The sequence below is a fragment of the Puntigrus tetrazona genome, chromosome 14 (assembly GCF_018831695.1).
Source record: "Puntigrus tetrazona isolate hp1 chromosome 14, ASM1883169v1, whole genome shotgun sequence".
NCBI classification, from domain to species: domain Eukaryota; kingdom Metazoa; phylum Chordata; class Actinopteri; order Cypriniformes; family Cyprinidae; genus Puntigrus; species Puntigrus tetrazona.
This window is the reverse complement of record NC_056712.1, coordinates 6013055-6037325: the sequence shown is the minus strand read 5'-3', so window position 1 is coordinate 6037325 and position 24271 is coordinate 6013055. Positions and strand designations below refer to the sequence as shown.

Sequence of the window (24271 nt, the reverse complement as noted above, 5' to 3'; positions counted from 1 at the left end):
ACATATGAAAGTAAATAAGTTGTATTTAAATTTTATTATTTAGAAATTAAAACTGTAGTAGATGATGATTCCTCAAATTTGTGTAAGTGATGTCTACATATTTTTGTAGAAGAAAGTATAGAGGATTTTCTATCAACAAAAAATCAAAAGTGATGAAAAAATGAAAGATTAAGTAGATATTTGAAAAACAATGTTGGGTCAAAATTGAACAAGGATTAGTTGTAAGTATCAAACCAGCAAAAGCAGGCCTTTGATGAGCTTTTAAGAAGTAAAGCTCGCTGTTTATTTTGTATTACATCATGCATTTTAACACTTATTCAATAAATCCATATTATTATTATTATTATTAATGAAATAATCAATTAAAAACTTAATTTAAGTGACAACTTAATTTTTTAGAAGGCGGTGTAACAAGTTATCTCAAATATTTAGATCTTAAAATGGTTAGTTTTCACCAGGCTTGCGTCCGTGATGCTCGTGAACAAGGACTCGCTGAGAGCTTGATTCTTAAAGCTTTTATTTGTCTCCGTTCTTCACGTGACACACAGATCACTGTATATGCTGTTACAGTCAAACCCATAACTGAGGAGTATATAGAGCTTCCTATAGTGCTTGATAACAAACTGTATTTAGGAATATGTACAGTACAGGAAATATACAGCCAAGTGACACTATTACAAAGAAAAAAAGCTTTGAATTAAATAAATTCTCTGTAGTTAATGTGCAGCATTCAAAAGTGAAATACAGAAACCGACATTTTAACGCTGAAGCAAAACCCAAAGAAGTTTTTTTACATTCAGGCGGTGTCACAGACGGCGCTCGGAGCACATTAAGGCACGCTTGAGGAAACACTGCAGGAAAAGAGAAAGAGGACTTGATCTCTCAGAAGACGCTCTAGTGTCTGTGAAACAGTGAAAGTATTAATCATGTCAGTCTAAACATCTCCACACCTCTGGCTTTCAGAAGATCCTCGTCCGCTTCCTGCTGCTCTTCTTGGAGTTCCTCATTTAAGGTTAACAACAGAATCACCTTCGGATCACTTCCACACACAACCTGGACTCACTTTTATTACTTTTAACCTCTAAAACAATAGAAAGGTTTCAGAGCTACATGCTAACAGGAGACAGATTAAACAGACATCGATGTGGATCCTTGAGCTCAGTCGAGATGTTAAAGAACCACAAGAAAGAGAAACCAAACTCAAACAAAGCTTTCACTGAATACTGAGGACACTCTGATACCAATCAGTTAAAAAGAGCTCGATCGCCTCGGATCATCAGTTACGTTCAGGACGAGAGCTATAAGAACAAAAAACAGATTAAGATAATCTGTAGAACTGAAAGCTGACCGGATGATTCTGTCGTGAAATGTGGGCGTGCAGTATTTCCCTGGAGAGATGCTAGGATGTTAGCATGGGCTTCACCGTGTACCAGCAGGGTTTATTATATCAGGGACAAAACATCAACATGACGTGGTAAGAAGAGCTTCAAAGGACAATGCAAATCAAGATTTATGTTTTAAGCACAGATCGAGACAAAGGCTGACCCTGTCAGACAACAATATATCACCTATTTTACATCTATAAGGTTTACATGTGAACACAGGAAGTGGACGATCATCACCAGCTGAACAGAGTGTTCTGTCCTAAAGTCATGAAGTAGATCTGACTGCTTCCTCCGGACTGCACCGACGCAAAGAACACCTGCACACACACACACACACACACACACACACACACACAGACACACACAGACACACACACACACACAGACACACACACACACACACACACACACACACACACACACAGACACACACACACACACACACACACACACACACACACACAGACAGACAGACAGACAAACACACAGACACAGACACACACACACACACACAGACAGACACACACACAGACACAGACACACACACACACACACACACACACACACACACACACACACACACACAGACAGACACACACACACAGACACAGACACACACACACACACACACACACACACACACACACAGAGACAGACACACACACACACACACACACACACACACACACACACACAGACACACACACACACACACACACACACACACACACACACACAGAGACAGACAGACACACACACACACACACACACAGAGACAGACAGACACACACACACACACACACACAGACACACACACATTGTCTCATTATGGTGTTTGTATATAATTCTATGAATAACCAGTAGAGAGATTCTTCTTTTCTGAATGTGATGCATATAGAGATGTTTTCTTACTTTATCGTTTCTCTCACACAGGAACTTGAGCTTCTGAGCCTTCTTGTGCATGAAGACTCCCTCTAGACTGCCCGTCTTGGCAGATCTCAGCTCGATGGCTTTCTCTCCCCATCCCATCACTTGATTGGACTGAAGATAAGCTGCGGATCAACAACAACATCACGTCACCCAGAGCCGAGAAGAAACAGCTGATCAGGAGCAAACAGGAAAACGGAAAACTAAAATTCCTTCCATCTTTTTACATTTCGTATGTTCGGTGTGTATTTCAGAACTCAAAACTTTCTGGTTTGCCCAAATGACCGGCTGTGATGTGATGTAAGAGTGTGGATAAACACCACCTACTTCTACATCACTGACTGTTTAGCCCCGCCCATCGATTCTACATCACTTCTTGTTTAGCCAACCCCCCCCCACCCCATTGATACAACACCATTGTCTGTCTGTTTAGCTCCACCCACAGGTTCTACATTGTTGTGTTTAGCCCCGCCCACAGATTCTACATCCCAGGTCTGAGGGCCCACCCACTGATTCTCCTATAAGGTGTTTATGAGAGAGACACATCTACACAGAACCTCAGCTCCTAGTACACTTCAGTCATAGTCTAATGGGTGTAGAATCAGGATGTGGGTCTCAGGTCTAGCAGAGCTTCTAGTGTGTATGTATATATGTATTGTGTGTATGTATGTATGTATATATGTATTGTGTCATGCCGTGAGTACAGGCCTCCCACCCGAACAATAACCATATCAGCGTCTCGTCGGATCTGAGCGTGTGAAAGCAATGCCAAAGATACTGCTCCAGTTGTGATGAGGATACTAGTGTCTTTACTGTGATCCTCCTCGTCCAGAGCTCCGTCTGCTGCTGTGTAGGAAGTGAGGTGACTCATCCAACAAAACCACTCGCTTTGCTTTTCACATGTGAGTCTCATGTACGTCAGTCATTACAAGAACTCCCTTCACATGCTCTGGAGGAGCGACATAGCTCTCCAACTCCAATCATGTCCACACAGCACACATGTGCATCGTGTGTGTGTGTGTGTGTCTCTGTGTGTGTGTGTGTCTCTCTCTCTGTGTCTCTGTGTGTGTGTGTGTGTGTGTGTGTCTCTCTGTGTGTGTGTGTGTCTCTCTGTGTCTCTGTGTGTGTCTCTCTGTGTGTCTGTGTGTGTCTCTCTCTCTCTGTGTCTGTGTGTGTGTGTGTGTGTGTGTGTCTGTCTGTGTGTCTGTGTGTGTGTGTGTGTGTGTGTGTGTGTGTGTGTGTGTGTGTGTGTGTGTGTGTGTGTGTGTGTGTGTGTGTGTGTGTGTGTCTCTGTGTGTGTGTGTGTGTCTCTCTGTGTCTCTGTGTGTGTCTCTCTCTCTCTGTGTCTGTGTGTGTGTGTGTGTGTGTGTGTGTGTGTGTGTGTGTGTGTGTCTGTGTGTGTGTGTGTGTGTGTGTCTCTCTCTGTGTCTCTGTGTGTGTGTGTGTGTGTCTCTCTCTCTGTGTCTCTGTGTGTGTGTGTGTGTCTGTGTGTGTGTGTCTCTCTCTGTGTCTCTGTGTGTGTGTGTGTGTGTGTGTGAGTCTCTGTGTGTGTGTGTCTCTCTGTGTCTCTGTGTGTGTGTGTGTGTGTGTTGCCGGAGCTCACCCACGGAGGCGGGCATCTCTCCCCACTGCAGCACCGTCTCCCTGGTGATGCGTCCATAGGTGTCAATATAGACGCCCTCGTCCTCGTAACACAGCAACAGCTCCATCCCACTGCTGCTGGGGAGGATGATGATGGCATGCGGCCGAATCACACCTTGGATCTGAAACACACAGGCGTCTGTTAGAGAGAGATTCATCTATCCACACAGAACGCAGACATCACTCTACTGACTGAACATCAGCTCGTTTCATACAAGTAGTATTTCATGTTTCATGTTGTGAATTACATAATTACATACATATATATATATATATCGCATTTTAAAACTTATCCACTTTGAAGAGTGTTTTCAAAAAGCTGCATTTTCTTTGACGAAAATGTTGTCTCAGTGTAGAGAGAAGACCACAACCGAGAGGAATAGATGTGTTTTCAAGCAAATGCAGATTAGTGTGGACGAGGTCTTAGAAGAGATAAATGTGAACCATCTAACAGTCTATGAAGTCAATCTCAGAGTCTGGAAGTCCCAGGTCTCCTGGTCCTGATCATCATGATCTTCTCAAACTGTATGAATGATTATTTCATGTTCAAGTGGTAAGAATCTGGAAGCAAGCAGTGTGTCAGTTTTTTAGCAGCAGATGAGAGTCGTCTCAATAATCCCAAGGATCAGAATTATTATTTTTTAACTGGGTTATTATATATAGATCAATCAATCATTTTTATTTATATAGCGCTTTTAACAACACAGGTTTTATCAAAGCACTGTACAGTATAAAGTAGAAGAATACAATGACAGGGATGTATAATGAAGAGAGTGAACAGTTTGTTATTAAATGCAGAGACGGTCTCTGGAATCAATTCAATGATAATCACTAGAAGTTAAGTGTCCCCAACAAAGAAGACAGAGGAACCAGAACCCCATCCATACAGAATGAAGAAAAAAAAACCTTGGCAGAAACCAGATAATTAGATAGATAGTTCATCACCTCCCCTGGCCCTTAACAGGTTACTCTAGTCAAAGCTGCTATTTAGTTCAATGCTGCACAGTTCTTATAGAGTTCTGGGTCAAATAAAGAAGACGTACAAAACTGTGCAGAGGACTGGAGTTTAGAAACACTCAGCGGTTGCCAGAGTGTGAGGTTTTTAACCACACTTTCTTACTTTCCATCCCCATCTTCTCTGGTCTATGAGAGTTCAGGAGTACAGACAACATTCACTAACCACAAAAGTTCTCATCACACACTGCTAAATAACTAGTATCAAAAGTCTCCGTTAAAACATCTTCTTACAAACTTGTGCATGCATGTCTCCGAGCTCGTCACAATCACACACCTCCCACGGTACTCGCCTGACTCAGAAACACATTGACACACACTGTGCTGCCGTCCCTCTGAAGAGCCACCACGATCCTGAGCATCAACACGGGCATCCAGAGCCGCAGAGCGATCTTTATCCTCTGCCGCGGGATTCTCATGAGCGCAAACACACGACACTTCTCCAAAGACTGTGTGCAAGTGAAGGAGTGTGTGTGTGTGTGAGAGACAGAGCGAATGAACGAGAGAAGGGAGGGGATGGAGGAGAAGATGTTGGTAAGGAGAGCTACATGATCTAGTGCCGCCCAGCCTTCAGTTCTGCTTCACACCGCTAGTTCAGTCCCGATTTATCTACTGCCTGCTATCAGAAAAAACCTCAAATAGCAGGTCATTTTAATGGGCTTATGCTCTGGGAACGTGGAGAAGGCTGCAGTTATTTTTGGAGGCGAGCTCAGTTGTGAGAATCTAGCACACACACACACACACACACACAGATTGTGAGGTGAAGTAGTGCTGTATGTGGGCCGGTGGGTGAAGGATCTCTGTGTGGCTGTGTGGGACGTCAGCAGCTACGAGATCTCTACTGTAGTGATTGGAAGGAAAGAAACGGCATTTTCAGCCGGCTTTTGTTTAAAACCCCACAATCAAAACGGATTCCTTGTGAGAAACGGAAAGGTTCGATGAATCTGTATGTGCTTGTATTGTTCGGTCACCTCATCATATCCTGGTTTCTCACCTTTTCAGATGAGAACAAAACTTGAACTGGTTTTAGCTGTTTCCATCCATAATATTGCATTAAAAAATGCTTATATGTTCAGTTTAGATCATGTGTCAGAATAGGACCCATGTGATCTGAAAGAATGCTTCTGTGTCTTTTATAGTTCACATCACATGAACAGTGACATTTTCTCCCAATATCAGCACTGTGATATATGCAGATGTGCTATACGTTTTATAAAAATGTAGAAAATACAAGTTAATATGAAGTGACTTGCATCCACACTAATCAGAGTGACACACAACAGTGTTTCATTACTGGATACTAAACGAATCAGTTGAATGAATGACTCAATGACTCACTCATGCAGCGATTTAAACATTTTCCTGATTCTTTTTGTAAAAGATCATAACTTCATGCATGCATTCACGTCCGGCATTAAACACTCCCACCTCGGCATCGCAAACAGAACATGAAGAATATCAAGCGCTGCTCACAGATGAACACCAGCACAATCACGTCCCACTCATCAGCTACAGAACCTTTTATTACTGGCCGTTTGATACCTGGGGATCGTTTGGGTTTTTACGTTAGCGAAATCAATGCGTTTAAAACAGTTCCAGCGTCCAAACAGTGCCTGAACGGATATTTAAAAAAACAATGAATAAATAAACTAAAATTTCCCCAAAAAGGACAGACTGGACATTAGCCCTTTAAACACATGCTGCAGGTTTCATTCATCCGGGACTCCAGAGGGCGCCCTCGCACACAAAAAAAGATATGTATTTTAAATATATAAGTATTCAGCTGTCTGTAACTGAGTGAACAGAAGATATAAAGTGTTGAATGATAAAACAAACAATACACTGTTAAAGTCGAGAGTCTGTTTCTTTATCACGGTTATTCAAGCATCCCTCTAATCTTTGTGTTTTTTACAGTAGTCTATGGAACATATTTTCTGCTTCATTCTGTGACAAAAAGCTACATCAGATCACAAAAGGAAGCATCTGACTGGTTTTGTGGAGTAAAACTACTTTAAACAGCTTTCAAATGTGAATAGAAGGGAAGTTTAGCTTTAGGCATTTTACCTGAAGCATGTTTATCCTCGCTGGTTAACACAAGGCTATCTGCTGTCGCCAGACGAATCTAATTACTGTATTATTACTGTATTGAGTCCCAACTCGTGTTTTTAAAACCATCCACACCCTCGATACTACAGAGATTTGTTGGGTTTGTTTCTGATTCGGTTCAGTACACACCTCTTACTTACGTACCAGTGTTTATATGAAGTAAGGACTGGAAGTAAACTTCAAATAATCTTCACTCAGTAATCGTTATTTGTTACCGGTGCAAACTGGCAGGAAGGTAAAGAGCACTCACATGACTGGGCAGGTAGAGATCGAAGGGGGTCCCAGAGTCCACATCGATAGCGTGAAAGCCAAAGTGAGAGCCGTAGATGACCTTTAACCTCTGTCCGTTCTCCACCGTCAGGTCGACCGAGAGCGGCTTCTGAGGCAGCGAGCTGAACGACTGACACACACAACACATGTTTTTTGGTTTTGTTTCTATTATTATTGGGTGCTTTTCTGACCGATCTCTCACACACACACACACACACATGATCTAGAGATGTGAATGAAAACAATAACTGGGCTGTTATTTGACTCGACTCATCACACAGAGCAGGAGTTACTCTACACACACACAGGCTCTCATCTTTCAGTCTCTGGCATGCATCTGACCAATATATCCACTGATCTACTGTACTGTTTCTGTGCATGTTTCATGTATGTTTGGAGCTCTTCAGGAGCACGACGCACACCGCCACTCAGAACTACTAGAAGAAGAAAGCAGCACCTATTTTAAACACATTTAATCCTTAAACCCTGTTTGTGTTTCATAGGAGTCTGAGTAAATGCTAGTGTAACCGTCAGAAGTAGAGTAAGTCTCTCAGGAGCGCAGGGAAGAAGTAGGACACGTACTCAATAATGACCCATTTCCAAAAACACCCCACTTATAATAACCTTTCTTACAGTGGAAGAATATATGAACGTGAATGGCAGGTAATTAATATGACTTTAGACAGCGTGCTAGTGATGATCCAAAGCCACTGGTGCACTGAACCTCAGATGCTTTATGTTTCAATAGAAATATGGGACTCATGCATCTCTCCACTGAAATAAACACCAGAACAACAGATTTTGCTCTTTTTTTGGCTCTTGTGATCGAGAGCTTCCTTTCTCAGCACCGTCAAAATAAAAGTCCCGCCTCAAACATATCGGCCAAACTGAAAAAATGATCGGCAGAATTTTGTTGAAAAATGCAGAAGGCATGTGGTCTACTTTTTACACAACTTTTGATTGCGGAGGCAGATTAATAAAGACTCATTCTTGTGTAGTTTAAACACAGTTTGATGTCTGCACCAGAAGCCTAAGGGTTTAAGAAGTTAAGGCTGTCACTTAAGTCTTTCTCTTAACTGGTTAAGTGTTCCCTGAAGTGCTGCTCCACCTTGATAAATATAAGAGAGCAAAACAGTTCCCTTAAGCCATCTGAAACAGTACTTTTTTAGGATTTTTAAGTTTAAGTTTAAGACCTGCACAAATAAAAAAAATCATATGAGCATCGTAGGGCTATTAAATTGTAGACATATTAAATTGTAAAATCACTGTAAAAGCATGACCTACAGGTTTTTACAAAACAAAAATATATATATATATTTTTTTATTATTATTACATGAATTAAATGACAATATAAATGTAGTATGTTTACCTTTAAAACTGTGTTTGCAGGGTCTAAACATGGTTTAATTCCACAGAATCAGTGGTTCATTTTTACATCTAAATGATCAGTCATTGGTCAGCTTCACTTCAGAAAGACGGGAACGACTGAACATGAAGCAGTTAGAAACACGCAGCGCTCGTTTGTTTTTCGTGCTTTAGTTTGTTAGGTTTGTATTTTGTCCTGTTCTGTTTATTGTCATGTACACATTTATAGTGAGATGAGGTAACTATAGCAACCTCTGTGCTCATTGCCATATACTGCCAGGAACTACCGTAAAAAGTTTAGTTCAAACATTGAAACAAATGTTTGTTGCAACGCTCTTCAAGAAATCCCTTCCCTCAGAGAATGTTTCCCCTCAGAGAAAGTCAGATTAATATAACTGACGTGATTCCCCTGACGTTGGCATTTGTTACCAGTATGGTTTATCATTTCCTGGATTATAGTTTAGAGCAGGTGCTGCACTGTTTTTGCTACTAATATACAGCACTTACTTTGAAAGCCATGAACTTGTGATAGGGTTTGGGAGCCCAGGCGTAGACCTCCACAGCGCTCCTCAAGGCGATGACCAGGAACTTGATTTTTTCATAACGAACTAAAATCAGGGGCGAGATGTGAGTATGGAGTTCAAATCATCAGAAACACAGCGTGCAGTCCATTATATAATGTTTAGCATGTTTCTGACGTCTCCCTGCTTGAGATGCAGCACACTGGTGTTTGTTGGAGAACCTCATGAAGCATGTTCTGGACTCACCCACACACACAGACTCACACACACACTCCAGTTCCCACACACGTCACAGCCACACACACTTCACACACACACACACACACACACATGACAGGATCTTATTCCTCAGCCAGGACAGGTAGTACAGCCTCAGCTTGTTTTTTTACACTTTCCACAGAAGTCATAACAGACACACACGACACACACACACACACACAGACAGTTTAGAATGATCAACATTTGCACCATGGACAAACACACACACACACACAGACAGACACACAACACACACACACACACACAATGCTAGGAATGAGAGTGCATTGTGATATTGCAAATATAATCAGTTTAATTCACACGTTCAACAGCATATGACGCTTTCATGAAAGACTGAATAGTTTCATGCATGAGAAAGTAAAGAGAGAGAACACATTCTGCTTCAGTTCCCGCAGGATTTGTACCTTCTTGTTCTGGTGCACTGGTGTGCTAGTTCCTCAGTGCTGTGTGAAGTAGGTGTGTACCTGATATAGTGATGAGGACGCTTGAGAGCCCATTGTGATAGAACGTATATCTGCTGGAATTCACATGTTCAACAGCTGATCGCTTTCAGAAAGTACACTTTACCTGACCATGAGAAAGTCCAGAAGCCACAGACTTCGTTCTCTCGGTTTGCCCTTCTTGTTCTGGTGCAGATTCTACTTCCTCAGTGCACACACACACACACACTGACATACACACACACACACACACACACACACACGCACCACACACACACACACACACACACACACACACACACACACACACTGACCACACGGTCAGACACACACACACACACTCTCACACACACCAGCACACACACACACACACACACACACACACACACACACACACACACACACAGACAGCACAATTACACCATTTACAACATGCATTCCGGATATGTTGGGACATTTTTTACATTTAAATATAGTGAAAATTCGAAAATGTCAAATCACATGAGAAATTATTCATTCATAATAGAACATAGAAAACATAATGAATGTTTAATGTGAGAAATTGTACAATCTTATGCACAAAATTTCAAATCTAATGTCTGCTACAGGTCTCAGAACAGTTGAGTCAGGAGAGCATCTCCTCTCCTTTTAGACAGTTTGAAGGCATCTGGGCATGATTTATGAGTTTCTGGAGTTTTAATGTTGGAATTTGGTCTCATTCTCGCCTGATATAGGTTTCCAGAGTTTGTGGTCATCTTTGACGTATTTTTCATGTAATGATGCTCCTAATGTTCTCTATATGAAAGATCTGGACTATAGGCAGGTATATATCTGTGTCGTGGAGCGCAGCAGTTTTTTAACTGTAGTTATTTGGTGAAAGTAACTCAAAAGCAATACAGGAAAGTAATGCATTACAATTCTGAGACAGTAATATTGTAAGGTAAGGATTTAACAGTAGCACGTAATCTATAATGTGTGGAAGTAACTTGCACAACACTTCCATACCATCAGACATCTGAACAATGACAACACTCTGAAGATCTCCTCTTCTTTAGCCTGGAGGACACATCTGTGACTTCCAACAACAATGTCAATTTTGGACTCGTCTGAACATAGCAAATATGTCCACTTTGAAACAGTCTACTGTAAAAGAGTCGTGACCCACAGAACACGAACACGCTTCTGGACCGTGTTCACACAGGAGGCCTCCTTTCACGACAGAGCTGTAGTTGTCATCTGCAGACGGCTCTGAGGATTGTGTTTACCAACAGAGGTTTCTGGAAGAATTCCTGGGCTCATTCAGTAATGTCTGACAGAATCATGTGATGAGTGTCATCTGAGACCTGAAGACCACAAACATCCAAGATCTTCATCCTTTCTCCAGTTTCTCTGAATCTTTTGATGGTGTTATGCACTGTAGATGATGAGATTGCAAAGTCTATGCAATCTGACATTAAGGAACGTTTTTAAAGTATTCCACAATATTGTCACACTTTTTCACAGATTGGAGAGTCTCTGTCCATCTTTAATTCTGAGAGACTCTGACCTGATGTCAATTAACTTAATTAGTGAGATGTTCATCCAGATGAATCTTTACTAAATGTCTTGTTTTTCAGTCATTTGTTGCCCCTGTGCCAACCTGAGACCTGTAGCAGGCATCAAGTCTGAAATTAACTCATTTAGAGGATAAAAGTGTAACATTCCGTTGTACTTACATTAAAATGTGCTTACCGTGTAACTGTGTTTTAGAAAACACACCTTAAATGTATCTAATGCATTTCTAATTACATTACAATTGCAGAATATAACAACGGCATAAGCTACTTAAAGAGTTTCCAGATTGTACTTAAGTGTAAGTAGTTACATACTAGTAAGTAGTTATGTCTGTAACATACGTTTAACAGTAGCTGCATGTTACATCTACATAATTACAAACTGTAATTACAGGCTGTTCCATAACCTAGTTACATGATAAGTACATCTTATTTCATTTAGGTACAATGGCTTAAGTACCTAATTAGGTAATTACTCTGTATTATGAAACCTTAAAATAAAGTATTACCCAAACATCATATCAGCTGCATTTTGTAATAATCAAACAAATTGTGCAATAAAGCTTCTTTATTGAGTAGGTTTTATAACTGAGATACACTTTATTGCCAGAAGTATTTGCTCGCATGCCTTGACCTGCATATGATCCCATTCCTGATCCACAGGGTTCAATATGACGTCGGTTCACCCTTTACAGCTATAACACCTTCAACTCTTCTGAGAAGACTGTCCACACGGTTTAGGAGTGTGTTTATGGGAATTTTTGACCATTCTTCTAGAAGAGCATTTGTGAGGTCACACACTGATGTTGGACGAGAAGACCTGGCTCTCAGTCTCCGCTCTGATTCATCTCAAAGGTGTTCTATAGTGTTGAGATCAGGACTCTGTGCAGGCCAGTCAAGTTCATCCACACCAGACTCTGTCATCCATGTCTTTATGGACCTTGCTTTGTGCACCGGTGCACAGTCATGCTGGAAGAGGAAGGGGTCAGCTCCAAACTGTTCCCACAACGTTGGGAGCGTGGAACTGTATGCTGAAGCATTCAGAGTTCCTCTCACTGGAACTAAGGGACCAGGCCCAGCTCCCACACTATAATCCCCCTCCTTCATCTTTACACTTGGCACAATGCAGTCAGACAAGTACCCTTCTCCTGCAACCCCCAAACCCAGACTCGTCCATCAGATTGCCTGATGGAGAAGCGTGATTCTTCACTCCAGAGAACGTGTTCTTTACATCACTGCATCCGATGCTTTGCATTGCACTCTGTGATGTATGTCTTGGATGCAGCTGCTCGCTCATGAAAACCCATTCCATGAAGCTCTCGCACTGTTCTTGAGTTAATCTGAAAGACTCTGCAGGAAGTAGGCGACCTCTTCACACTATACACCCCAGCATCCGCTGACCCCGCTCCTCTCCGTTGCTGTCGTTCCCGAACGCTTCATGCCTAGGTGCTTGATTTTATAGACCTGTGGCCATGGAAGTGATTGAAACACCTGATTCTGATTATTTGGATGGATGAGCGAATACTTTTGGCAATATTAGTGTATGTCGAGTTAATTTCATTTCACTTTGATTTCTTGTTTTGTGTTACACTTAATTTCTGCAAGAAGATGCAGGTGGTCTTTATTAATATCACATCAGCGTCTCACCCCACAGACTGGCACAAAGGATTTCAGCGTTGAACTTCTTCTTGTACTTGCGTATCTCTGGGGCGTCGCTCTGAGGACGGATGTTGGTGGGGTTGACGTTCACCACCGAGCCCTTCCTGTGAGGCTGTCTAACACATGGATCACACCTACCATTCACTGACACACACACACACACACAGAGAGAGAGAGAGTGTTCATGAGTCAGGTGTGGGTGCACTCACACACACACACACACACACACACACACACACACACACACTCACACACACACACACACACTCACACACAGGCGTGGCGAGGGACTCACGCTGGCCGTATCCCTGTGGACTCAGAGGTGGAGAGATCTGCAGCAAACGCGGGTCAATGAAAGGTGAGAATGAGGAAGAGGACGATGACACGCTTTTTCCCGCCTGATTACTGGAGAATATCTGTGAATGCAGAATAAAACACAAACAAACATCACCAATGGATGCAGTTCTACATATTAATACAAGTACAATTTGACAAAAGAACTAAATGACTAATAATAATTAGTCAAACCTTTAGGCTTAGGCAGAGACTGACACCCCTATCATAAGTGCTGTGTGTGTGTGTGTGTGTGTGTGTGTGTGTGTGTGTGTGTGTGTGTGAGTGTGTGTGAGTGAGTGTGTGTGAGTGTGTGTGTGTGTGTGTGTGTGTCTGTGTGTGAGTGTGTGTGTGTGTCTGTGTGTGTGTGTGTGTGAGTGTGTGTGTGTGTGTGTGTGTGAGTGTGTGTGTGTGTGTGTGTGTGTGTGTGTGTGTGTGTGTGTGTGTGTGTGTGTGTGTGTGTGTGTGTGTGTGTGTGTGTGTGTGTGTGTGTGTGTGTGTGTGTGTGTGTGTGTGTGTGTGTGTGTGTGTGTGTGTGTGTGTGTGTGTGTGTGTGTGTGTGTGTGTGTGTGTGTGTGAGTGTGTGTGTGTGAGTGTGTGTGAGTGTGTGTGTGTGTGTGTGTGTGAGTGTGTGTGTGTGTCTGTGTGTGAGTGTGTGTGTGTGTCTGTGTGTGTGTGTGTGTGTGAGTGTGTGTGTGTGTCTGTGTGTGTGAGTGTGTGTGTGTGTCTGTGTGTGAGTGTCTGTTTGTGTGTCTGTGTGAGTGTGTGTGTGTGTCTGTGTGTGTGTGTGTGTGTCTGTGTGTGTGTGTGTGTGTGTGTGTGTGTGTCTGTTTGTGTGTCTGTGTGAGTGTGTGTGTGTGTCTGTGTGTGAGTGTGTGTGAGTGTGTGTGTGAGTGTGTGTGTGTGAGAACACACTCGTACGTGCTGAGCGCTCTGCTGATGTGAGGGGCTCTTGTGCAGCAGGTCAGGCAGAAAGCATCCGTCGCTGGACTCTGGTCCTGCAGGCCTCTGATAGACGCTGTGTGTTGGCTTTGCTGCACTCTGCTGGAGAAACACCAACATCTAACTACAGAGCAGCGCTGGCAAACACCCTGTCAAACACGGACGGACGCAGCCTTCACCTGCTTCACGCTGTGATGAGGCTGGAGAACGATCTCAGCAGACTCTCCTCTGGATAACGGCGACCTGCCATTGCTCAACGGAGACCTGGAAAATGACCAGCAGAACGCTTTTAATGACGCCAAAGAGCAGGAATGACATGAATCAGAAAAGAGTCTGCTGGTGTTTGCTAACAGTGTGCAGGCAATGAAACAGCTCCAGGTTGTCTTGATTTTCACATCAGTGTAATTCTGACCAGATTTGGCTGCTATTAAACTAATCTAATAACATGAGGAGATGAAGGCATGAGGAATGAGAAACATAACACAAATTTTCCTCCAATCTTCTATTAAAATAAAGGCCTTTTATATATCCAAGTATGCACCAGGTAAAGTGAGATCAGTGCACCTTTAAGTGTACTACTTCAAAACATTATGAGACATCTGAGAGAACATATAAGTATGCTATTAGTTCACTAGCCCACTCTTTAACACACTGATTGCTCTCAGGAAACTACTAGTTCAATAGCTTTTATGCTGCCAGAACAATTACAAGTGAACATTATGTTAGCACTCCAAGTATACTACTGTTTGTTTGTGTCGACCCTCATCTGTTATAAGATCCTCAGAAGAGGAAGGATGTATGTAGAGCAAGCATGAATGCTGAAATATTACAAAATATGAAATAGCTAAACAAAATGTCAAATATTATAGCTCATATAAGTCTGAATTCTTCCGCTGTGATGGTTTGGCTGTATGTTTGAGACGGAGCCGTGTCCGGAGGAGAAACCCTGGCCATATGTGTGCTTTCACATTCACTTCCATCACATCAACATTACTCTGACCGGAGCAACAGGACAGACATCAAAGAAGAAGAAACATACCTCGATGGATTTGAAACTCTTTCTATAATACGCTATAATACAAATACATTTTTTATATTTATGTACTTGATAAAATCCCCTGTACTTTTAGTAATAAGTATGCTAAATTGGAACAACTGATTTTTTGTGCTTAATATAAAACCATTGCTTAAAATATTTTGCATTTAACAGGCCATACCATTCAAATATCATCAAAAAACTATTTTAGGCTTATTAAATTAAAGAAATGCGCAATGTGGAGAAGAAACACCAGAAAAAAATGTCTGACTAAAGTAAGTCTTGAGTTATCTGACAGTAATTATGTCAACAGATTTAAACTATACTTAGTATGAAATAAACGTCTTTGAAATATATATATATTTTTTAGTAGTGAATATTTTAAGTAAGAGTCTGTAACTGTGTGTGATGAACCTGAGATACCTGGTCCTCTCCTCATCTTCATCACTGGACGAAGAATACTCTGCAAGCTTCTTTAAGGGACTGAACGGAGACTTCACTCCCAAACCCTTAAAGAGGAAAAGAGCTAGAGATTAAAGGTCTGCGTCAAACCAAAACGTATTCAGACACCTTCAACATTTCTCACAGTATATCACTGTTCATTCGTTATAAAACATGAGAAGAACTTCAATTAAACTAAAATATCGTTTGGGTTTGGTAAAAGCGCATCTACCTGGTTGTGTGGCGAGGTCTGAGCGTTCCTGCTGTCCGGCACGCAGTGACCTGCACAAACAAGAGCGTCTGCATGACCGCACACAAACACACGCCTGAGCCCATTCTGAGGATCTCTGACCTGACTGTGAGCTGCTGCTGGAGCCGAAGGACATCTTCATCACGGCAGACGGAGCATCTCCACTGAACACAAACACAGGCTGAGGATCACGTCACACCGGTTACTCTGAGCTCTACTCTCAAACGCTCTGCTCACCTGGACCCGTATCTGTGAGGACTCACGCCATCCTTGAACTTCGATGTCGTGCGCTCTGGAATCTTGAGACAATGTTTGTAAAAATCAAGAGATTATCTTTCATTCCTGAGTGTGTTTGTGTATGCACCGCCTGTCAAAAAACTAATTTCAAATATTCGTGGAATCACTAAGAATTCTCATCTGACTGCAAAAAACATTGATTTGAATGTCAGGAGTGTGAATGTCGTTTGAATGCTTCTCATAGATTATGCAGTTGAAGACACTGAATGGGATGCTGCTGCGTTCAGTCAAAATATTGTAGAAAAAGAGAAAAAGATGTGGAGAGATTTTGTGCATTTTCTAGAGGGACATCTATCACCGCTGTATCTCACACCACAGGGACAGACGCACTTTTAGAAAGCCATGTAAAATTAATGCAAGATCAACTTTTAAAAATATATCTCAAGACTGGCGTTTTTTTCCCATTGGTTTTCGGTCCTTTGCAATAAACTATTATATTTTGCTTTTGTGGCCTCAGGAAAGAAGCCAAAGCTTTCTTTTCCCCTAACTGAAATAATGCCTTTTACATTTGAATATAATTTGAATATCAAACATATTGAAGCAATTCAAGTGCAGTTTTCCAGCCATTACTTATTGGCATTTATCGAGGCTCATGAAGCTGATTATTCTCCCGCTCTCTTCACCTCAGGGTTCAGGGTTTCTGTGGCATGCTCACATTTATTTGTGTGTGCTAACCGTTCATCTGCTGTGAATGTGTGTGTGTGTGTGTGTGTCATTAGAGGAAGGAAGGAAGGCACCTCCCTCGAGGAGAGGAAGCCGCTTCGACCGCACTTTAACAGCTGCCTCATATACACATGCTCCTGACACAGCGAAACACTCGTGACCGAGTCATGACTTAGCTTTCCCTGGCTGAAGATGTGTTCTCTGAATGCTGTAACACGAACGAATGGTGTGATGAAGAGCGGTGAACAGAAGAGTCATGAGCAGACCTTGGGCGGCTGCTCGTCGGGGCTGAAGAAGACTTCATCGAGCGCTGGAGACAGAGGAGCAGATGAGACGTCCGTCATGGAGCTGCTGTGATGAAGCTCTCGACCAGGACACACACTCACGCTCTGAAATCACAGTGAACACACACATTCAGAAGGAACCTGCATACACACACATTCAGCCTACACACACCTACCTGCACACTTTACTCATTCTCAGTGCTGTGAAGGTGTTGTGAGGCTACAGATTACACGGTACCCTGTCTAAAGTGTAATAAGTAGTAACTATTTCAATTCCTATTTAAGTAATGTAAGTGGGTACACTTGATCACTTTTCAGAAGGTTTTCGACTGTTAGGTTAGGGTATAAAAATTAAAAGAGTTACGGGAGAAGCAGCTTGGCTAATTAATAAAGTAGTACCGGCAGTTTGGCTGCTCTCGGGAGTGCTGGAGTACACGGGCTGGAGTTGCTCCCTGACCCCAGACGGGACTGAACATGAGGAATCCTCACCGCTAGATTGTTCAGATTGACCAGATGAGCCTCCAGCGACTCCAGTTTACCTGCCAGCTGGAAGCCAGAGTTTCACATCATCATCATCATCATCATCATCAGTCAGAAAGCGCTATGTATGGTGTGAGCGGCTGGTGTGTTTTACCCCGTCGAGCCGTGTGTCTTGAGGCTGGTCCCTGGGAAGAGTGCGCTGGGCTCTCCGGCTCTGCTGGACATCAGCACAGCATCAGCACCAAACATCCCTGACCACAATCACACCACTGAGGGCGCTTCTTAAAGGAAGCTCCGGCTGTACTAAGGTTACAGCACCCTCACTAATATATAGTATATTATTATATATTATTAGTATACTCAGTGAAGTATGGTGACATTCTTTCATCTACAGCTTCTATAACTTGTGGGGTTCCTCAGGGTTCTGTTATTGGCCCGGTATTGTTCTTATTGTATGTTCTGCCTTAAGGGTTGATTTTTAAAAATTACAGCATGTTTCACCAATTTTATGTCAATGATAGACACATTTCTCACCCTTTGAAACCTGGAGAGGCCGTCTGGAAGAGGTGAAGGATGGATGGCTCACAATTTGGTGAACCCAAAGTAAAACAGATATTATGGTTTCTTTTGAGGGTGCTTACCCCGTAGAACCGGGTCTGACATCAGCATCAACAAATATATCAAACATAGGATCACCTCAGAAAAAACAGAGAGCTTGTCTGGAAAAACAGCTGTACAGCTTAGTGCTCTCTCTACAAAAACACTTTCTACAGTAAACCAACCATTAACCCCTACTGAGAAACAGTCTCCCCTGGTTAGTGTATACTCCCTAACCCCGAATGACATCTGAACGTGACTGAGAAAGAGTCTGTGTCTGAGTGGATGTCAATCAGCGTTCAGTGTTAAAGAAGCTCTTCAAACAGACTCACCGCCGCTGATTCAGGATCGGTCCTGAGAGGTTCCTCGTCTCGGGGCTGAAACACACACACAGGAAGCAGGCCATTACTTCTACACCAGTAACACTGAACACTCATCGCCATAAAGATGTGCATTGATCATATTTTCTAGAAGATAAGCCCCACCTGGTCAAGGCTGCACTGCTAAGAGGAACACTGAAGGTTTCTATCAGTGCGTCCCATTACATTATTATATTTAAACATTACGTCACTAAATAAAGCCAAACCTTTAGTTTCTCAATTCACAGAAACATTTCATTTTAACTGTATATAAAAATGAGAGTGGATAATAAACCAATTACAGTGGCATTCATACACACAACACTTATTAGAAACTCCAAACCTAAACAAATTAGAAAAGGATGTGAATTAGTGGCGAGTAGGAAATGAGCTGCATCCTATAAGTACACTTGACAGGTCATTACCTTCCCTAACAAGCACACTCAGATTGCCTGACCATATCAGTCACAAACACACCCTGTTTAACATAACTCTCAATAAACACCCGAAGACTTCCTTCACACAAACCTGATCTATTTATCCAGTGCCTGAACGGAAGAACATCATACACTCACGAGGAGCACTTCATATAAAGCTTGTTGATCGCTTGATATTTAAATTCTACTGCCTTTTGACTACTAGTCATCAAAGAGTCAAACTCTAACCTGTTTCTTCTGGTTTCTTCTGGTTTTCTCGGTAAGGTCAGTCTCTTCCTGCCATATCATCTCCTGGAGCTCCGGCCACTGGAGTCCGGTCTGGTGTAAGAGCCGTTCCTGCTGCTTCACACACACACACACACACACACACACACACACACAGCAGAGAGAGTCACATCCCAGTAAAACACACTGCGACGGGGTTCAGATAGCTGTGTCTCAGACAAAAGTTCTCCTAACAAGCCAGACATCCACAGAAAGCCTGTTCACTGATCTCTGAGAGTTAATAAAAGGGCCGTACGTCTTCGAGGCGGCGCCGCTCCTCCTGCTGCTGCTGGATCCTCTTGTGTCGGTCGGCCAGCAGCTGTCTCTTGTAGTTGTCCTGGTTGTGTGTTTGCTGGAGCAGGTGTGTTTGTGTGTGTGTCTCCTGCTGCAGACGCAGGAACTCCCGTCTCAACATGGACTCTCCGGGAAGGTTGACTATAGAGCTGTGTGAGCACAAACACAAGAGTCCCGGTCAGTGCCATCTGGACACGCACTCGCTGACATCTGCTCATCAGAGACCAGAGCGAGGACACTCATCCTTACGTAACTACTTCTGCTTCACTTTAACCTGATCACTGAACCAGCTCCACATCTCAGGTTTAACATCAAACATGAACTGATTCATTGTCCGAATGCACGTCCCTGCTCTGATCTTTATCCGTCTAAAGTAGGGCTAAATATTTATGTTGTGCAGCATTCATCTGTGCTGCTGTAGAAGACACACACACACACACACACACACACACACACACACTTCAGAGCGAACACATACCTGGGTTCACCTTCATCTTCATTCAAGGCATCTTCTTCATCTTCACTGCCACTGTACTCATATTCTGTCCCTTCTGTTCACAGACACAGTTTGAGGCTGATTAGGTCAAACCAAGAGCTCAGCGCACTTCTCAAGAGCGTCCGTTCATCACCTTTCTCCCGTCTCCTCTTCCTGGTTCGGTCCAGGTGGTCTTTGAGCGTGATGCGCACCTGTCTCTCGTTAGGAAGGTCTTTAATGAAGGAGTGGCGCAGCAGCGTCTCTGTGGACGGCCGGTGGAGGTAGTTCTTCACCAGACAGCTGTCTACAAACGTCTGAAACTTCTTAGACCTTCGGGAGCAGTCAAACACGTTACAGGTGTTCACCAATCAGGTGCACCACATTCAAGGACTTTTATTTTATATCTCCTTCTGCTCATTTTAATCCTCCCTATATATTCATAGTGTGAAAAATATATACAGTATAAACATATACATGTTTGAGGGAGCAGGCTACAGAAAACTCTAGGCTCCCAATCTTTAGTGCTGTTTCTTTAAAAGCACATATAGACAATTTTAACATGTCTTTCAAGCACTTTGAAGGACTGATGTTTGGTTTCAAGTACTTTCTAGGCCTCCAATCCAATCCACATGTCTGAAATTCAGTCACTTTCAGTCACTTTCAAGAAACGCTTTCAAGGGAACCCTGTCAATCACGTTTCACAACATGCATTTATTGACAACATCTGTCAAATAACATGAATTCTTTTCTCACTTCTACACAAACGCCACCAGAACATTATGAACTATACTGTTTTCTAAAATACTTGGGCTGGGACTAAGCTGAAAAAGACAGGCATTTACAACATTTCTACAGTAATATCTTTTGGAAGAATATTTTGAATGTAAAAAATGAAATACTGTCGAATAAGTTGCATGAAGCTGAACATCTTCACAAGTGTTAGTCTTTTAACTAGCATCTGTAAAAAAGTGGAAACTTGGGAATAATTTTGTACTGTATTGTAAACGTGGGCCGTGTAACACAATACTGCTCAAAAGTTTGGGATCATTAAGACTTTTATTTTTATTATATTAGATTTTTTTTAAAGAATCCTCTTCTGCTCATCAAGGTTGCATTTATAAAAAAAAAATACAGGAAAAAGAATCTTGCAAAATGCGATTACAATATAAAACAATGATTTCTGTTTTAATCTGCTTTAAAATATTTAAATATAATTTCTTCAGTATAAAGTGTCACATAATCCTTCAGAGATCATTCTAATATGCTGAATTATTATTAGAATTATTTATTTTGTCAACAGTTGTCCTGCCAAATATTTGTTTGGAAACTTCTTTTCATTTATCACTGGTTCCAAAACATATATATAATAATAAATCAGTATATTAGAGTGATTTCTGAGGATCATGTGACACTGAAGAGAAAGGATGCTGAAAGTCAGCTGTGCTTCACAGAAATAAAGACATTTTTAGTTCACATTTCACACGTTTCCCTGTATTTCTGATCAAACAAATGCAGCCTTGATGAGCAGAAGAAACTGTAGACTGCAGTGAATTATAATTAGACATTTTTATAAAAATAAGCCTTGTATGATGCATTTGAAGTGTTTTTAGGTTGTATTAGGAGTGATTAAGTGTGTTTGTTTGGTGAAAATCTGCTCGTTGTGGAAGAATGAGTTGATCTGAGGCATTAATGAAGTGTTGAGGTAGTTGTGGATATCAATATGAAATCATTCTGAATATGAAATCAGCGGCTGGGTGAAGCTGGATGGGTCATCCAGAGGTCTGGACGGAAACTTCAATAAACAGCAGTGTCTCACCATTTCTTGGACTTGAGTTTGGGAGGAGGGTTTCGTGGAATGAGGAACAGCGCTCTCATGGGATGCATGTCACACAAGGCTGCAGACAAACACAGGAGTCGTACTCAAACACTGGACTCATGTATGTTTTCTAGAGTGTTTCAGTGTAGGTGAACTCACGTGGAGCTCCCTCGGCCATCTCTAAAGCGGTGATTCCCAGAGACCACACGTCGCTCTGAAACAGACGTCATCACAGTCAGCCAGGGAACGCCTGCAGGGTCTGCTGTGGAGCGGTCTACTCACCCTGTAGTCGTAGGTGGAGTCAGGGTTTTCATCGCACGCGATCACCTCCGGAGCCATCCAGTACGGCGTCCCGATGAACGTGTTTCTTCGGCCAATCGTCCGGTCTAACTGAGCGCTGACGCCAAAATCCACTGAAAACACACACATCAACACGGCCTCAGGGCCGCTCTTCTCTACGTGCATGTTCTTCTGTGTTTAGTGGATTAAGTTTTAAAAACTGAATGAATATACTAAATCTTTAAAGCTGTAATCCAGAGGTTTTGCTGCTTTGTCACCATTTCTGTCTAAAGCCTGCAACTGCAAGTATTTGTGGAATCTTCTCTAAATGTGGGTCGTGCAGAAGCTTCTAGTCCACGTCTTGTAACATGATCCAAAGAAGAATTTTCACCAGATATTGTCATCTGAACACGTCTGCCGTGTCTAGTATTAACAGGTCTTACCCAGCTTGATCTCAGCGTTCTCCGTCAGCAGCACGTTCTGTCCTTTAATATCTCGATGAATCACATGATGTGAGTGCAGGTGTAAGAGACCCTGAGAGAACAGCAGCAAACACAGACACAAACATCATGTGCATGTCCTCATCTACTCAGTGCCTCTTCTAAATACAGCAGCTTCTAACCTCAAACAGCTAACTGAAGTGTTTCAACATTCAATTGATTCATCTTAACTCTTGGACACAGAATACAGTGATTTAAAACAAAATAATATATATATTTAGACTAAAATCGTTCCTCGGTCAGACCCCTCAGTCACACCTGTCACACACCGTTTAAAAACAAGTTTTTCTTTTAGGAGCGCTTGTCCTCTTCAATTAAAAAATTGAGGAGCACCTTCTAATCAATAATAAAATATGTTGAACAAAAATTGCCTTCTTAACACGAGGTTGAAGTGATTTTCTTTACCTTTGTAAATGCATTTTTCTCATCTTATTAAATGTAAGCAGCATAGGACGCTGTCTCTTTAAGACCTCAGGCACAGATCTAATAAACTGTTACAATGCTTTCTTTTCTTTTTATGTGAGCTTGTCCTCCTAATTTAAAACATTTCAGAGAACCTTTGATCTATAATAAAGAATTCTAAAAAAAGAATTAGTCTTTCTAATATGAGGTGATATTTGACTCCTTAAACACAAGGCATAATGACATATAGGGTGTGAAATGCCATCATTTCCATGCATGTCCAATTCAAAAATGTAAAAATCAGATTTTAAGCTTTTCAAAATTTCTATTTAAAACAATATAATAAGTAGAGTATGACAAATAAGTTGCTAATAGTATTAATAAAAGTTTTTTTTGAGGTTTTTCAGATGTTTAATGAGGCTCAGATGTTTGCACGAGAACATTTTAAATTCATAAAGTCGTGTAGAGATGAATGTTTTAAATATACTAAAGAAATATTAAAAGTTTGAAATAACTGAAATTATACGCTAAACTGAAACTGAAACGGTAAGTGAACTGATTCAATTGATTCATTCAGACAGCTGATTCATTCAGGAATGAAGCAAGTGACCGTCTTTATGAATCACTGACTCATTAGATTCGTTCAGAAATGAATGAAACGCTGCTGTCTACAGAAATCAGTCACAGACTCGTAGGGATGGAGAACTTTAATCCATGAGAACCTCATGTGTCTTTGTGAACAGAGCAAGTAATGTCATTTATTGTCATTAGGGTTATAAATTCAGTGAAAGAACCAGCTTTATATTTCCGTGACACCAGATGAAATGCCACAATTATTAGCACTGATGAAACCCATCTGTATAAACAGTTCATGGACAGACAGCTTTCATAAAACAAGCCATTCTCTCTGAATCAATGAAATGAGTCTCGTTTGCTGATTCCTGGGGATGAACTGCTGGGA

The 24271-nt window shown here is 41.8% G+C and overlaps 2 protein-coding genes across 11 annotated transcripts in view; both read right to left on the bottom strand.

Moving 5' to 3' along the window:
• Positions 1-500: 500 nt before the first annotated feature.
• On the bottom strand, positions 501-10006 carry LOC122358181 (mitogen-activated protein kinase kinase kinase kinase 4-like). The gene is made up of 6 exons (XM_043257973.1): positions 9974-10006; positions 9217-9354; positions 7324-7473; positions 3916-4075; positions 2298-2437; positions 501-1702 (listed from the first exon to the last, which is right to left on the bottom strand). Exons 1-6 carry the CDS (start codon positions 10004-10006, stop codon positions 1619-1621), a joined length of 705 nt encoding a protein of 234 aa, XP_043113908.1. The 3' UTR covers positions 501-1618.
• A 323-nt stretch (positions 10007-10329) lies between these two features.
• Positions 10330-24271, bottom strand: part of si:zfos-2326c3.2 (mitogen-activated protein kinase kinase kinase kinase 4) — a 22936-nt gene continuing 8994 nt past the window's right edge. Inside the window, exons 6-25 of one of the 10 annotated variants that reach the window (XM_043256548.1) lie at positions 22852-22942; positions 22412-22542; positions 22289-22343; positions 22130-22208; positions 20468-20643; positions 20317-20389; positions 19801-19987; positions 19509-19622; positions 18817-18861; positions 18042-18101; positions 17807-17953; positions 17390-17512; positions 16401-16462; positions 16266-16327; positions 16146-16195; positions 15896-15981; positions 14616-14700; positions 14410-14538; positions 13433-13577; positions 10333-13305 (exon numbers count right to left, since the gene is read on the bottom strand). In XM_043256548.1, coding sequence (XP_043112483.1) covers positions 13133-13305; positions 13433-13577; positions 14410-14538; positions 14616-14700; positions 15896-15981; positions 16146-16195; positions 16266-16327; positions 16401-16462; positions 17390-17512; positions 17807-17953; positions 18042-18101; positions 18817-18861; positions 19509-19622; positions 19801-19987; positions 20317-20389; positions 20468-20643; positions 22130-22208; positions 22289-22343; positions 22412-22542; positions 22852-22942 — 2073 coding nt within the window. In that variant the 3' untranslated portion in view covers positions 10333-13132. Of the gene's footprint in view, positions 13306-13432; positions 13578-14409; positions 14539-14615; positions 14701-15895; positions 15982-16145; positions 16196-16265; positions 16328-16400; positions 16463-17389; positions 17513-17806; positions 17954-18041; positions 18102-18816; positions 18862-19508; positions 19623-19800; positions 19988-20316; positions 20390-20467; positions 20644-22129; positions 22209-22288; positions 22344-22411; positions 22543-22851; positions 22943-24271 lie in introns of those variants that run through there. The other 9 variants (XM_043256551.1, XM_043256549.1, XM_043256550.1 and 6 more) reach the window with 9 other exon arrangements.